Source organism: Branchiostoma floridae, chromosome 10 (genome assembly GCF_000003815.2).
Source record: "Branchiostoma floridae strain S238N-H82 chromosome 10, Bfl_VNyyK, whole genome shotgun sequence".
NCBI classification, from domain to species: Eukaryota; Metazoa; Chordata; class Leptocardii; order Amphioxiformes; family Branchiostomatidae; genus Branchiostoma; species Branchiostoma floridae.
Window position 1 is genome coordinate 10,035,921 of NC_049988.1, and position 16,319 is coordinate 10,052,239.

Consider the following 16,319-nt stretch of genomic DNA (forward strand, 5'->3'; position numbering starts at 1 on the left):
TTTCTATTTTTTTTCTTATATCTTGCTGTGTCAAAACCTGTTTGGCTGGCGTACTTCAAGAAAAATGACAAAATAGAAAGCCAGATAAAAACGACTAAAAAACGTTAAAAAAACAGCCGGAGTAACCTCCGCTTGGAGAGTAGGGTGTGCCCACTTAAACTTGTACGTACTAGCGTTACAGGCAAGGATGTCTCTGAGTGCAGAGAAGTACAACTTGTATTAAGAATCAGACGGATATTCAATTCATTCGTTACCAGCATAGTCAACATAATGTATATGTAGTAATTAGTTCATAATACATTGTAGGGACAGAAAGACTTGTAACAATTGTTAGACACATAAACAGACACTTAACAGCATGTACGAGGGGCGTGCAATTAGTAATGGTGCTGACCCATTTCCCATAGCAGGAGATTAATGAAACTTGGCACAGTTATTAGTCTTTCTCTTCATAGGAATCACCCAGAGTTATGCATTTCTCCCATCGTTTGATGCAGCTCTGGACACCGATTTTGTAGGACACCCCAGGTTGGTCCTCCAACTGATGCCTCATCAATGGCACAAGAGGGACGACCAGGTCTGGGAGCTGTTTCCACAGACTTCCAGCCACGTTTGAATTCAGGATGCCAGCGTTTTACAAGGTCATATGATGGGGCATCATCACCATAAGTTTCATTTATTTCATCAAAAGTCTTCTTTGGTGTGCGTCCTTTCAAATACAAAAACCGGATCACTGCGCGACACTCAACTGGTTCCATTTCACACCTGGTCCATTTCGCACCTGACTAAGTTCAAACACCAGTAAATCAGAAACCACAGTTCAGAGCTGTCTTTTGCAACATAACCCATAGAGATATGAATTATTACACATACAAAATTTCATTTAGATCAAACAACTGGAAGTGGGTCAGGACCATTACTTATTGCACGCCCCTCGTAATTTTTACGGATCGGCGAATTTCAATCTTGCATTTGAAATATTCTCAATCAGTCAGAGGTCTGCAGCAATGACGTCGAAGTCACCCTGTTTTGCACGACAGAGCGGCGCCAGACACTTAATGGGCTGGGAAATTATTGACTTTTGACTTTCCTTCATCAAAGTATCGGGAGAAGATGAGTCAAGCTGGTAGATCAAAGCTTGTTCATTACTTCCGTCTGGTTACGTAAGTGCACCTGTAATTACATGTGTGTTTAGTATCAATGGATGCGTCAAACAATCGTTTACGCGGAAAACATGTGCAATCAACGTCAACTTTTATGTGAGGTTACTGGGTTCTGGAGGACTATTACTAGTACTTCACCAGAGGTCAACATTGTAGGAGGAGTTCGAGAAAGAGAAGGAAAGGACCATAATTTCATCAGCTAAAATGTCCCAAGCCACGCAATGTACGCGCCCAGAACATGTCATTACACCATATTTCGTATGTAAATGTCATACTTGACAATGGTAAAGTAGCTATAGTTCTACTGGATTAACCCAATGAACTGTTCATCAAAATTCCCACAATTGTCTTACAAACAATGAAAAATACGTGACCTTAAGCGAACAATAAAAAGTCTTCGCTGGCCACTTCAAGGATTCAAGGATTAAAAGTCTAGAAAAGGCATGAAGTTGAAGGTTGGTAATATTTCAGTCTGGACACGCAGACCTCCAGTATATCTTACATATCCATTAAATGGAATCATTTTCAGCAACGTAATTTATAAGGATTTGAAGCGCAAGTATGCCCACCCACCCCTCACTGTTATTTCATATATCATCTTCTTATTTTGGCAAATTGAATTCCTTCTGCGCTAGGTCCCGTTCCACCCCAGTGATATCTGGAGTTGCCTCTAATTGTTTTGGACAAGAGCGTATCACTGAACGTCGGTGGGTACTGTAAATGCATTGAAGTTCGCCGGGGGATTTAATTTCAAGGTAGCGGGAAAATGGACTTTTCGCGATGGTTTTAAGTTCGCGGTAACACCATAGACTGCAGTATAATACCATAATTGAAAAATGTTCCCGGTGGTTTTAAGTTCGCGGTGAAGTGGTCACCGCAAAAGCCGGAAACATTAGTCAATCGCGAACATTTCTGCATTTACAGTATTATTGCAAAACGTGCAGCTATATATAGACCATGAGAACAATAGCCTACACAATAATATCCATCAATAGCCGTTTTAGTACAAGATGGGAATATTCCGCAAAATACGTTTTAAGGACAGCGCTTAAGACACTTAGGGTTTCCCTCAACTTCAATTATATCAGTCATCGTCTCTAAATTCCCTTTAGTATGTAATAGATTCTCTTTAGTATGTAATCTTTTAGTCTGTACGAGTGTAACAAACTCTGTTGTCCGGGGCTTTAACTGGCCCCTCCCCATGGATGTTGGGCGGGCTGCTATAAGCGAGATTCAATCAGGTTAGCAATCTTTCTTCAAGTCAGGTCATATTTTACTTACGATCATCTCTGCTTATGAAGTAAGCTAAATGACAGTAGTGTACTAGTAGAGATCTTCTAGGGAACCCTCATATCTAAGCATTCATTTACCATGACATAGCCCACCAGCAAATAAAAAGAAAGCATACAATCATTCAATCATAGAACAAATTAACGGACGCCAGTGAAACCTAATATAAAACTGTGCAGGCAATGATTATACGTTTGCTAAGGAGAGTATTATCGCAAAGAAAGCCGCCCCTGAATACACCCAGTTCAGACGGTATATGTTATACCAACAAAATTCTACGATCCGGGATTTTCAGAGAGCTTGCTGCATAGAAAGTGGTGTAGGTTTCGTTCGCATAAAAATCGTAATAGTTCATGTTAAGGGAGTATTCTATGATACCTTCCATGTAATATAACCGTCGGTAAGATGTCGTACAGGTGAACAGATGTCACCTGTAGAATCGACTGCACATTTATTTCAGAGGCAATGTCTGGGTGCCAAATTATTGCAGAAGACATCAGTCAACTCAATGCGTTGGCATTATTGGCATAATCTCCAAGCTGATGTTGTGGGTCATATTTCCATTTTTCCCTTTTGTCTTGCCCTCTTGACACGACGAATCGCTTGCACCGCATTTTTCACTATGAAAGCTAGCGCAACATATCATGTCATACGGACTAGTATATATTTACCTTCGCCAAGAAGGTTATATTTTGGGTAGCTTTTGTATATGTGTGCGTGTTTGTGTGTTTGTAGAAGACCAGCATAACTCGAGACGCCTGGGTGGCCTGTATGGACATTCTATACAGTATGGGCAGGTCTTGTTTTGTCTTGTTATGTGCAGAAACAATGTCTTTTCTCATATATCAGTAGATTTTAGACCACCGACAGAGATCTAGTGAAATATATTGTCCTATTGCCTGGTTTAAATCTCTTTACGACCAGTAAACCTGATGTGGTGCCAGACGAACATAGCACGGGCCGTATCACAGTACCGTCGACATCGATATCGTATAAAAGCCCTGTGCAATCTAAAAGGCCGTCCTCGTTATAGGCTGTTGATTGTAAATGTCTCAGATTTAATGATTTCCTACGGTGTTAGGCTGGCTTCAATTTCTTCAGTTCTCACTGAATCACCGCTGGGGCGTGAACAACACGGAGAGGGTGGCCAAGGTCGTCAGTGTTGTTCGTGTAGGAATGGCCATGCTGTGTCTGTAGTACTCTGTACTCGTTCTTGGTACCTCCGTAGAAAATGGAGGTTTTGCTTAATCTCCAAGCAGATTCCCGGTGGCATAAGATAGTAAAGGTGGCAAAGGAGTAAAGCCGGCCTATTAAAGGGAGTTAGAGGGGAGGCTGCTGGCCTCCTATGGTAGGCTATACTGACTCAAAACTCCTTGGCCAGCTTTGACGCCACAGGGAATCTGCATGAAGATTAGGTATTGCTATAGATCTTTCTGTCTGTGTGTTTGCTTGTGTTTACCGGTATTTTTACATGGAGTGAGTTGATATTTGGTTTGCGGGTAGGTCTGGAGAAAACTTAAGGTCAAGGTAGATTATTGGCCCTGGTGATTTTCCTCGGTACTACAGCAGAGCGCCTGAAAATTCAGCCGCTGTTTAGCCACAAAAATGAACCTTTGAAAAACAAAACAGACAATTCACTGTTAAAGTTCTTTCTTTTTACTTTAAAGCAGGCCGTATCTACGATTTCACATTGGATTGCGATGCTGTAAATGAGGTGCTAATGTTTAACAAATACAAATAACAAACACCATTAATTGTTTACACAGTATCTTGTAAATGACAAGGGCTTTCATTTACTTCTAAAATGTCAATAACGTTATGTGACAACTTTTCACTCAACTCAAGTAAATGTTAGGTCAATGAATATTTGACCAACTAATAACTGAATAACTAACGACCAATTAGATAAGCATCATATGAAGATTGTTTGTAATTCAGTATTTTAAATAACCAATGGTCGCTACTCTAAGCGACGCACTCATCAGTTATTTGTGTTTTCGGCAGCCGTCTGACGTTTACTCTGGGTACGTTTCGGGTTTGATTTTTGCTTCCGACTTCATTCAGTCCGTTGTATAAATGTTTGTAGGTAAATTTGCTGTGTGATCTTTAAAATGGATCTTTAAAATCATCGTCATGATTTTCATAAATTTCGTCAGCTGTCCGATGTCAAACTCATTTACACATACTACTGATATACATATGCGTGATGCTGTACTGAATATTTTTGTAACAGTGAGGTTTAAGCACCTAAGCAACCGATTACGCCAAAAGGCGTAATCGGTTGCGTACTGGGTTTGTGGTCTGAGGTTATTCAGGATATTGTTTCTGCCTGTTTCTACTTCTTTCTTACACGTTCGCCATGGGTCTCTTTTTTGGCTCGTCTTCACCTCACCTCACATCACCCTTTGTCACTGTTTATCTAAAGTTAACTCTGTTGGCGAAACCTTTGATGTGTAAATATAGTGAAACCCGGTTGATCCCTATGTATGAGGTAAAGATAAACATACGCTGTACGTTACAGTTATTTCAGTAAGCTCAAAAAGGTCTGTAACAGTTACATCTGTTTATACATGGACCGCTGTACATGACATGTTCAAGCACGGTAAAGAATCAATCACTTGTACTCAAGGCTGGACATGAAAGGATGTTTGGTGTGTTCCTGAAAGTGTTGTGCTGTGGAAAGACTGTGACAGGATGGCAGGTAGGAAGACTCTACTGTTCCTCTGGGATAGTTACTAGTACCAAGGACGTTATATACGTCCTTGCTAGTCTTCAGTCTTCTTTCAGTTGTATGTCCTTTTAAGATAAAGGGAAACTGTTCGGTATTTCATGCTAAATCTAAACTTTGAAATGCCAGGAACGTTTACCGTTTGTCGTTGAGTAATTGCTGTTGCATAAATCAAACTGCTCTACTGTAGTATATTAAACATAGATACATGTATATATACTCGTAGGGTATATAATCAAAGACTAGCGAACGGTGCCTTTACCATCATAGCTTTTTACTACTGCCAATAAAACGTTATCTGTTTCAGTCCTATTTCAGTCCTCAGATCAATGCATATGCCACATTTCTTATTTGTTGCAAAACTTGTTGTTTGTCTTTTGGGTATACAGGTGCGTTTAGCTGCGGTGTGTTTATGTCTAGTAATACTACCAATCCACGCAAATGTTCTCATCAGAAATCCAATGCTAATGCGGGTCCTTTTGATCCTCTTATAGGGGACGTATTCAACTGTGCAAATTCCACCTTTTCACAAGTTCAGCTAGCTCACGTTTTGCAACCATTGCTCGACATTGTTATGACATGCATACTGAACATTGTATCTTCCAGGCGAACCAGTCTAGACTGGCTTACAAAGCTTATTGAGTGATAGCCAGACTCGCCATATGGTTTAAGGAGTATCAAGAAAAGCTCACCCTATGATCACAGTGTAAGGCGTGTTTATTAGAAAAATCCTTCGTCGCTAGAGAAGCTAATCGTCTCGTGTCACCCGGTCTTGCTAAACATCTCTCACAATATCGGGTTTTGTTGGTCTTGACGGCTTTCCAAGAGTTACAAATGTGTTCCATTTGGATAGACTGACTCGAAGTTGTTTGCCATTGACTTTGCTGCTCGGTGCAAGATGTTGTGTACAGTATCAAAACCCCGGACGGGATCCGGAGTCTCTATAATACTCAAAGGCCCCCATTCCACTGGGACGGCGCTCTCACAGAGCTAGAGAGCGCTAGCGCGCTGTCAAGTGGAATGGGGGTATAAACAGATTGAAAAGCGCCCCTGTGTACGTGCGTACCAAATTGTCTACAATCTCTGCTCTAGTTCCAGTCACGGATTGTCGAGATCTGTGTTTTCTTACTCATCACTCCCCAAGTCTCGCGAGACCTCACGAGACACTTACCTTGGAGGATTCACAAGTATGCTGGAAGTTTTCACAATTGACATTCAATCGTCTCAGTCGGACCGACCGCTCGGTCGAATTTCTTTCAAGTCATCTCTCGTTACCTTCGCCAAGAAGATTATGTTTTCTAACGAGATATGATGGGATCTAGTCTGAATTTAACTCAATCCTCGCGCAATTGCTGACGGAGAGTGGGATGATGAGCTTGTTCCTTTACATAATTGTCAGACTCAAACGCACATGCCGCCTGTCTGACTGCATATACACGTGACATATGACGCACAGTTGTAAAGGCGACGACCATTCGAACAGTTCGTAATTATCAAGCTAACCATATAATTCATTATGGTGGCGATTGCAGTCTGTACACATAAGGTCTCGTGAAATAATTTTTACTTGATTATCAACATATCTGAAGAAAAATAACTTCTCAGTTGCGTAGTTTCCAGTTGACGGTCAGTCTTACGTCAAGTCTGAATGTTTAGAACCATATCTCATACCACGTTTATATCCTTTGACATAATTGTAGGGCATGATTGTGGAACATACGACGTCAGAGTCATTTTTGGCACTTTCGGGCGTGACCTCTAAGTGGCTCCGTGGGACAAATTGTGGCTCCCGGGGGCATTTTAGGGCCCTGCTGGTTACCGGGTTGAATTTATTATTAATTAAGTCGAACTTAAAATGAACCCGGGACCCGGTAACAGATAGACTCCGTGACCTACCCGTGAGGATCACCATAGGTTACCCACCGGTATCCGGCAGTCCACTGGAGTGGCTTCGGTGCCCGGCCGGGATTACAACCCTGACGGACACCGGTGCAACGGGGACCTAAGCCTAAGCAAGGGTTTTGATTGCATTTTGTCTCTCCTGATAGAGTCGATTCCGAGGCACCGTGTGGGTTTTTTGATGACATTTGTAATATTTTCCAATCATTGTCAAATAATTATAAATTGTTATGAATATTAATAATTACTTAGAAAAAAAGGAAAACCATGTAATGTACATTAGAAATACATACAAAGATTTCAAATGAAATGTAAACAATGGCAACAAACATCCGCGCGGTGACTTGGAATCGACTCTATGATGCAAAACATGGTTCCTCCATGGAAAAAAAGTAGGAAAGTAAGACTGGCAGGTTCTACGTAAACATGCTTGTTTTCACATCCAATTATGTTAAATGCGCATGGCGCAAAACCCGACAATGAACGTGTTGTCCAGACATGGACATGCATGAAGTATGACCTATTTTCGTCGCGCCTCTGGCACAGAAAACAACAGGTGTCTGCGCCACGCGGCTTTTGACTGCCGGAACTAAAGCCGGGACGGAAGCAGACGGGCTTTGCCCTAAGGACAGGGGCATTTATCTTCATGCAGATGAATGACTTGTTTTAGTTCGTCTACTAGTATTTTCTTGTTTCCATCACAGATAAGTCTTGTTTTGGGAGTGTTTGTTTGTGTATCAGTGTGGACAGCATAACTAGAGAATTCAGAGATGGATTTATATGATATTTGTTAGGTGGGTAGGGGTCGAGAATACGAAAGTCAAGTTCGATAACGGTCTTCCTGGCGGCGTTTTACGGTACTACAGTGGGGCGTTAGCTCTTGATATCTCGTGTTCTGGACTTGCATTGGTCGTGATTGACGAAAGATAGCTCTTGGTGAGAGTAAGAAAGAGAGTAAGTGATGTAGGTTTGGGTCCCCTATCGCCTTTTTAGGCCGGTTTTGTTTGAGACTTTATTTTGTATGTCTTTAACAATACGGGTGCATAATCAGTGACCTGGCGTCTCTTGCCTGCCCTATACCACTCTGAATGTTTAGGCATACTGTTCAGTTGAAATTGTACTTTATAATATCACCCCTCGTTCTTTTTTCAAGTAGGATCTTGAAACGTTATGGACTTGGATCCTCATTCAAGTCCACTGTGGAATACTCTATGAGATCTAACAGATGGGCCAGAGTTGACAATGCCATTGAAAACCGTTGTGAGGTGACGCACGTGGGCATATAACACTTTAAACCCGTCATTCATTACCGCAATGTTAACATTCGACAAACGGCTTTTATAAAGGATTCTTCCCGAGTTCAACGACCCAGTACAAAAGGATACTGACCTTGTTGCTGAGCGGTTTAGAACATGTACCAGGCCCTGGAGGATATGTTAATTAGTCCTAAGGGGATATGTTCATTGTCATTAGTGTTATCAGACAGTGCTATGGGTCATTATAATCTATCGGTTCATCCAATTCCGAGTTATGTTTACACAGACTACAGATCGCATTTCGTAAACAAGAGAAAGAAGATATTTCTCACGACCCAGGTGAACCAAAGGTCCGTTTTTGCCCCGTGTGGTCTACATGCAGCATGGTGTGATTCGGACGGGATTTAGACCTAGTCCTGTAGATTTAGAAGTAGATAAGGCTAACCAAGTAGGCCAAGGTTCGATCCTTTGGGGACATTCAGGCTCGCAGAACATCTGACTCATATATCCTGCTTCGTGAGAATGTAGCAAACATAACGTTATCTCAGTTAATTTCGTTCCGATAGGACAGAAATTCTATGTAATCTAGTTAAGCCCATAGTTTCTGACTAAAGCCAGACGCCATTATTTTGTTTTTCATTTCTATAAAAGATTTTCACATTCATTTTTGTATTTAAAGTGGTTATATCCTGCTAATTCAGCGTAATGATTATAGTTGTAGATTCTCAACTGGCATACTGGACGCATTTCAGATCTCAGTACACACACGAGTTTTCATGTTGGGACTTTGTCATGATTACATGATACATTAGGAACGCGTCTTTTGGCGCCTTAATCTTACACTGTCAGCGTTTTATCAAATCAGACGTCGGTCATTGCCTCTTGAGTGGCACTTGTGCGATAGATATGTGATTGAATGAATAAAGTCCAGAATGTGGAAACACTTGAACTCTGTATTCGCCATCTAGGGTATCACAGGTGCACGAACCAAACTTTGAAAGACCACACCCCAAACTGTAAAAAAAAGGTCAAAGTCCAAAACATGGCCATTTGAACACTGAACTCCTAGGTAGGAACATTTCATAGCTCATAATTTTCTATGTTGGTGTTCTCTTGTGAGAGTTTGTTTCCTCAGACGTGGAAAACCCACGTGCCGTGTTGTCCTCTCCACCCGTCAATCAATCAAGCGGCACAGATCACGTGGTCTCCACCCGGGGCCTGTAAGTGGGCGGACGTGGCCTCGGCCTAGTTCCGAGCGGGGCGCGAAGGGAGTACTGCCGACTGACGAGGAGTCATGTGGGGATAGCCTCGGAGTAGTACACAAGCCAGTGTTTCTGTACTCACCATGCCGTCTGCTTTCTGTTGACAGAATTGAAGACACGGGGACCATGATGAGATGGGCCGTGCACTAGTGCTGGCTGCCATGTGCCTAGCAGGTAAGACATTCTTCTACACCCTGTAATATCTTATCCCCAAGTACATATGTCCGTGCATCTCAGCGGTTGCTTAGAAGGGAGTGCTACCGTGTGTTTAAGTGCATTTGGCATGTTTGGCACAGTTTGCAGGTGATTAGACACAGACAGCCCGCATGCATACCGTCTTCAGCGAACCGTTTTCATTTCCAAGTCCACCCGCACGAAATGCTTGGCAAGATTACCCCCATTTACAACATAGATGGCGCTCCATAGATACATAGATAGCTATCGTGACACACCCTGTTCGTTTGCTCACACGATTGCGCAAAGTCAACATCAAATAGCCGACATGCTGTCGTTCAACAAACCCAAGTACACCGCTGGCGGTTTGTGTTGGATCAGTCGCGGTGTACCGCCACTATTCAAAGCCATAGTCGCACTCGTTTCTAAGGACCTAGGGGAACGCCATTATGATTTAAGCTATTAGTCTTACGTTCTATACAGGCCATTGATTTGTGTGTATATTTGATTTAAAGCTACCAGCAATAATGAACTAGAAGACGGCAAACGTAACTTCCGACCCCAAGCTTGCGACAGGGAGCAAACAAAGTTGTTCTGCTGACGTGACATGTCTCAATCTCGCATGTTATACGTGCATTCATATAATATCATAACAATAGGGAATTCCAACATCACTGTCGTTAAATGTCCTTAAAGACATTGGCTATATCTAAGACACGTTAGGGTGTGTAGCGTAACACTCTTATACAGTAAACAGCGCTTACCCATACATGTAAGTATCTCCTCGTAACATATTAAAACTCGTGTATCTACATTTCAGGACTGCGAACTTTATCCGCTCGTATATACCTTACCAACAAACCCTTTAGCTAGTTTGTAGTGTATGAAAGAGGATTTAACGCACATACATAAGTTAGGCCACATTGTGCGGTATTTAATGTTGTTCTCAGTAAGTATACCTCACCGTGGTATCGGACTACAGCCCCATATCGATCGAACCAAGGTTCAGCCTACGCTGACAACAAATTGTAGCTCGGTATTGATTCAATTCTGAGAATTCTCATACTCCTGACATGCGATCTATGGAAGCAGAAGAAAATCAGCTGATGTCATGTAACAATGCATATCAATTGTTGTATATCTAGTCTATTGATACCTAAGCCCATGTTATGTGGTAGTGGGTCAATTACAATGTCACTGTAATACATAAAATCCCTGTAATAAAAGCTGTTCAGTTCAATCCGTTTCTATTAAAATCGCCAGACTTGTAAAGGTTGTAAAAGCAAAAGCACGTTTCGAAATTATTTTTACGCTTGACAATAATCTAATATATCAATAATGATTTATTTCTATTTCTTTGAAACAAATTCCTCTCCGGTATTACGAAATGAGGCATAGTAATGCGCGCGACAGTAATTGAATAGAAAGTCACCCAATTAAAGGGATTTTTCATGTGTCTCGCATCTTTCCTTCAGATAATGAATATATGAACGAACCAACAGCACAAGGGTTACCCTAACTGTACATCATGAACCGAGACTCATTAATTACCGAGAATCTATTGTCGTTGTTCGTCGCTTTGCCGCCGTTTCAACGTCGTTAGACTGTCTGAGAAAGAAAGACACGTTTCCCATCGTTCACGGTTCACTGTGCTTGGTCGTTACTGGAAGTACTGTCGGCATCCCACAGCGCCTTCCATGATTGTACAATTAGTTCCACAACACGATGACAAACTGTCATTATCATGAAGAATTTGAACTTTTCGCCAACCAAAATCATCGCCAACATTAGATTCACCGGAATTTACGACTGAATGAATTGCTCAATCCTAAAGCTCTCTGGCTCAATCGTTCTGGCAATTAGGGACTTATGCACTTGTGACGTCAGCAAAGGGTGAAAGGTCACAGGAAGTCAATATCGCCTCCCGTCCCGGTTGAGAGAAGGTTGTTGCGCCACGATGTAGATGGCCTCCTTTATTCATCAGTCTAAAATTCCAGTGAGTCAAATGTTTTAGAGTTAGTTTTCGAACAGTTTTAGTTCTCCATAATGTAATTTACCGACTCAAAACATGAATATATGGAAAAGAGTCCTGTATTAAAAATCTTTGTTTCTCTCTCTCTTTGAAAATGGCGATACGAAAACAACAACTCGGGATCAGGCCATATGGAACCTTTTAATGACCCGCCCTAGAAAACAGTAAGCCATCCTCTGGAAAACAGGACTAACCTGGAAAGTCTTGTCAACAGCTCTTTTCTCTAGTGGTCGCAAAAATGCGGCTCGCTTCTCTGCACTCGGTTCCAGATGATCTTTGACCTTCCTCTAGGCGCAAACGACTAGCCTCCATAGCAGGCTTTCGGAGGCTACTAATACGACCACGGGCTGAAGGCGATAGGCGCGTGGTGTAGCATCCATTTACACTATTTACTGCACCCCATTTTTACTCAGGCGCCGACCCCGCTGTGACTAAACTTGGACGATCGCTCAACGAATTCCATAGATTATAAACCTCTTCTTATCCTCTGCATTTAATTGTCTCTCTAGTCAAATACCAATTATGACGTCAAGGGTTGTACAAATCCAATTTCGGTCGCAAGGAGGTCACCGAGCGATTGCAATCTAGTAGAATGGGGGCCTTACGGCGCTTGGAGGGACTTGTTACAAGTTTATGTACCAGCCATACATACATGCCCCCCTGAGGACACGATAATGTGGGCGGGAGAACCACTTCTCGTGATCGCAATGCGGCGAAGCCCTAGCTGTAAAACACGGGTGTCGGGTTTCCAGACCTGCATGCTTTCCATCTTTGACATAGCCATGTTTCCTTTAGCTTTGCGGGAGTCCTGCAGGGCCATTCCTCGGTCAAGCATCGGATTCAACGATTATGTAACCGCCCTATAACACAAGGGAGTTCTTTGTGTATGTGTGTGTACTCTCCAAGCAGAGGTGGGATGGGGGAGCGTTAGTCTGTATGTGTTATAACATCTTATGATGTATTACGGTATTTTAAAGACCCACAACGCCTAATTTTTACTGGTATAGACAAAATTCAAACCACGATAATGGGTTTTCTCTGTTTTTCCTTCTCATAACAAGAAGTAGGCTAGAAGCATTTAACTTCAACCCTGGCGACGCCCCAAATGTCACATGTATCATTGTTTATGTCTGAACATATCGACCACACGGAATCAAGTCAGGGGAGTATATATACTACCGTGGAATTGCCAAATATTTTGACAGTATAAATCCCATATTCGGATGAACTATCAGCAGAGAGCCGGCTCGTGTGTATTTGTCTTGTCGCAGGAATAATTTAGAGGCCAAATTACCGCCATGTGCGACGATCCAGACTGCTATACCTGACAGTAATTCTGTCACAACTGAGATATTACCAAGGGGACTAATGGGTTCTTTCGTAATGGTTATAACAGTGCACTTACACACTACCCAAATACACGGCAGTGCACATGTGCCGATATGTACATCGCGTGGTTTGTTTTACGTAACGGAAGTCATTACAAGTTAACCTTGGGCTGACCAAAGGTCCTTTTTTATAGTGGACCTGTCGGAGTTTCCGTCAGTTCCAAGTCCTTATGTCGTATATTTCCCATTATATTGTTGTATCAACACAAGCGAATAACCATGGTGGAATGCAAAACTTTAATGTGTAACGTTTGTGGGGTCGGTTGGCGTAACTGTAGGGTGTTCGGCCCAGAACCCAGACGCCTTGGGCCGGTTCGAATCCTGTCATACCTCCGATCTTGTGCCCTTCCCCACTCCACTCAGACGTGAAAATGGGTGCCTGACTTCGGTTGGGGATGTAAAATTCGGTGGAAGGAGAGGGTTGGGCTCCGCGCCTCCTTATACCATGCCCAAGACACATTGGATAAATACCCACTACCCCTACCCCTTAGAAAGGCTATAGGACCACACACCTTAACATTTGATACTCAAAAGGCTATACTAGTTAGATACTAGTTAAAGGCAATTATCGTACTGTAGGCTTGCCATTAGTCTTCGGGCAACTGTGTAACTTTAACTTAGTAATTGGCAAATATACAATTCTCAGAAGAACGCACCTGTTTCTAGTTTATGGCGTCTATTTTTGAGCTTTGACTTTGCATGTGTATTTTGTTATCCCAGGCATGCTCTTTACGTGTCTTTCAGAACAGCGCAATTCTGGGAGGGAGTTTAACCAAGATAGTCATTCTTTTAATCATCTGCAAACCCCAGACGCCATTCAGAGATAATTGTTTAGTCGTTCAATTTCTAAACTCACTGAGAAGAATTTCCGTTCAGAGACATCATATAGTTTATCTGTAATTGCTTTAGACCCAAGGACAATTCAGTAAAGTACCTAAAGCTTCATATACATTCCACATGCATCCACGATGCCCTATCCCTGGAGTAGAAAGTGCAGGTTATTCCCTATCGCCTTGCAGAAAGACACGGTGGATTTCTGTGTTTACATGATCAACGCTTTGGTTGCGAGTGCAAATACAGATAGTACCGCTCTCTAATGGCTAAGGCGACCACTGTTTAATAGCTCTCGAGCCAGGGGAATCTAAATGCATTGATAACAGGGTGGCATGCGCAGAATGTTGTTGTAGCGTGCACAAGAAGTTGACCTCGGAAGGCCTCCGGAGGGTGATCGGTGCCCTTGTCCTATATATGTATCAATCACATGCGGAAAAAAGACACAGATGGACAGAATAGCTAAAAAACAATAGGTGTATTCTCCAAATCGTTGTCTGTTTAAGGAGAGTGCATTTTTTACCTGATCTGATACAGGACAAATGTTCAGGTATTTTGCAACATCACTCACATAGCGCCCCATCTACTTTACTTCGTCTTCCCAACGACTACCCACATACCAAATACATGTATCGTCTAAATTTGTCGTTCCCTTGTTCAGTTATCCTCTTTAGAAGATTTTGGCAAAAACGCCCCTGCAGTTCCAGAGCCACCTGTCAAACACACACCACGTATCCCATACGTCACAAGCCATTTGTCACCAAAAAATCAAGACCATTGCACATCCAAGTCAAAAGATTTAAAAAAAAGAATTTCTGCTGCAGTACCAAGGTCACTTACCAGGGACCCAAAAATTGACCTTGACCTTCGTCTTCCCAACACTATACCCACCGTGATACAAAATATAATCGGAATCCATCCAGAGGTTCTTGAGTTATGCTGACTACGAAAATCCGGAAACACAAACAGACAGACTGATAGACACACCCAAAACTATGTCTCAATTTTTTTATGGAGATAGATATCCAATTCTCTAAAGACTGATAGATAGTACTGATGCATGAAAAGCCCGAAACCCACAGTACGTCTGTTAGGGTGCTAGTCTAATTTTTCAACAGATAGTTAATCATTGTAGTGTTAATGGATGAGTGGCTTTGTCCACCAACTGGAGGCTATTGATGTGGTCTTCTGATATATCATGATTCATAGTGGGGATTACTGGATTTTCTCTTGTTGCTATGCCCTTGAGTTCAGAGCTTAGATTTTCGCGCATGGTCTTAAGATAGAGTCAATCCTGGTAGGTCGGTCTGTCGGAGGTCTTTGTAACAAATCGTCGGTCAATACAAGAGCAGTGACCGTGAGGTTGAATATTTATGAGCCTTTGCTAACTGGTCTCGCAATTACCGCACGATTTGAGAAGCTTTTTACGCATAATTGGGGATTTTATACTTAGATTCTAAAAATAGTAACATTGACTTTGAGCCATATAATGATAATAGCCTAGCCACTGACAATGTCGAGCGTAACGTAATAATACATATTCTACTTGTATAGTCATATTTCATACGTTCAACGGATGTTCTTTGTATTCGTCATCCCTACCACATATATTTATTTCAAGTTACATCGCCCAATGTTATGCACTTAATGTAATTGAACATATATAAATATATAGATGTAGCCATTGTATTGTAAAGATAACAGCATATGTAAACGGAGGACATTGTAGTTGGTCCCATGGGAATATTGCTACATTATTGTAGCATTTTAGACGCCATGGGCACTTAAGTGACATAATTGAACTTGTGCCATGCAAATTGGGGGTGGTGGGAAAATGGCGTTCAGTACAGGTGTCTGACATTAGAGAAACGACGTATTGTGTATCTTTGACAAATTTTCTTGTCAATATAAGATGTTTATTTTTTTAAACACATACACATGACAAACCTAACAAACGTATTTCAAGCGTATTTGCCATGCATGAAATTTTAATTATAAAAATGATATGCTTTTACCTGCTGAGTATATAGATCTAGAATTTTTTATAATTCAAAGACTCCGCTACAATTATGTAGCCATCTGAGTATGTCCCATGGCGCTGTGTTTGACGTTTTGACATTAATAGTTATGAAAGCCCATTGTTTGTTAGATAGTCACCGTAAACCATAGATGTCCGACCTTTCAAACCTCTTATAACTGTTATTAGATTAGTGAAATCAAACTGGATGGACTTAAGAATTGTTTAAAGCTATCAAGAGTCTATTTGATATCGCATAACCCTAATTCTAACTTTTCC

The 16,319-nt window shown here is 41.8% G+C and overlaps 1 protein-coding gene across 3 annotated transcripts in view; it reads left to right on the forward strand.

The window, feature by feature from the left end:
- The window catches only part of LOC118424087, a 40,875-nt gene that overhangs the window by 11,796 nt on the left and 12,760 nt on the right, over positions 1-16,319 (forward strand). For all 3 annotated transcript variants that reach the window (XM_035832578.1, XM_035832579.1, XM_035832577.1), the window contains exon 2: positions 9,706-9,772. In XM_035832578.1, the coding sequence (XP_035688471.1) occupies positions 9,733-9,772 (40 nt within the window). In that variant the 5' untranslated portion in view covers positions 9,706-9,732. The remainder of the gene's footprint in view (positions 1-9,705; positions 9,773-16,319) is intronic.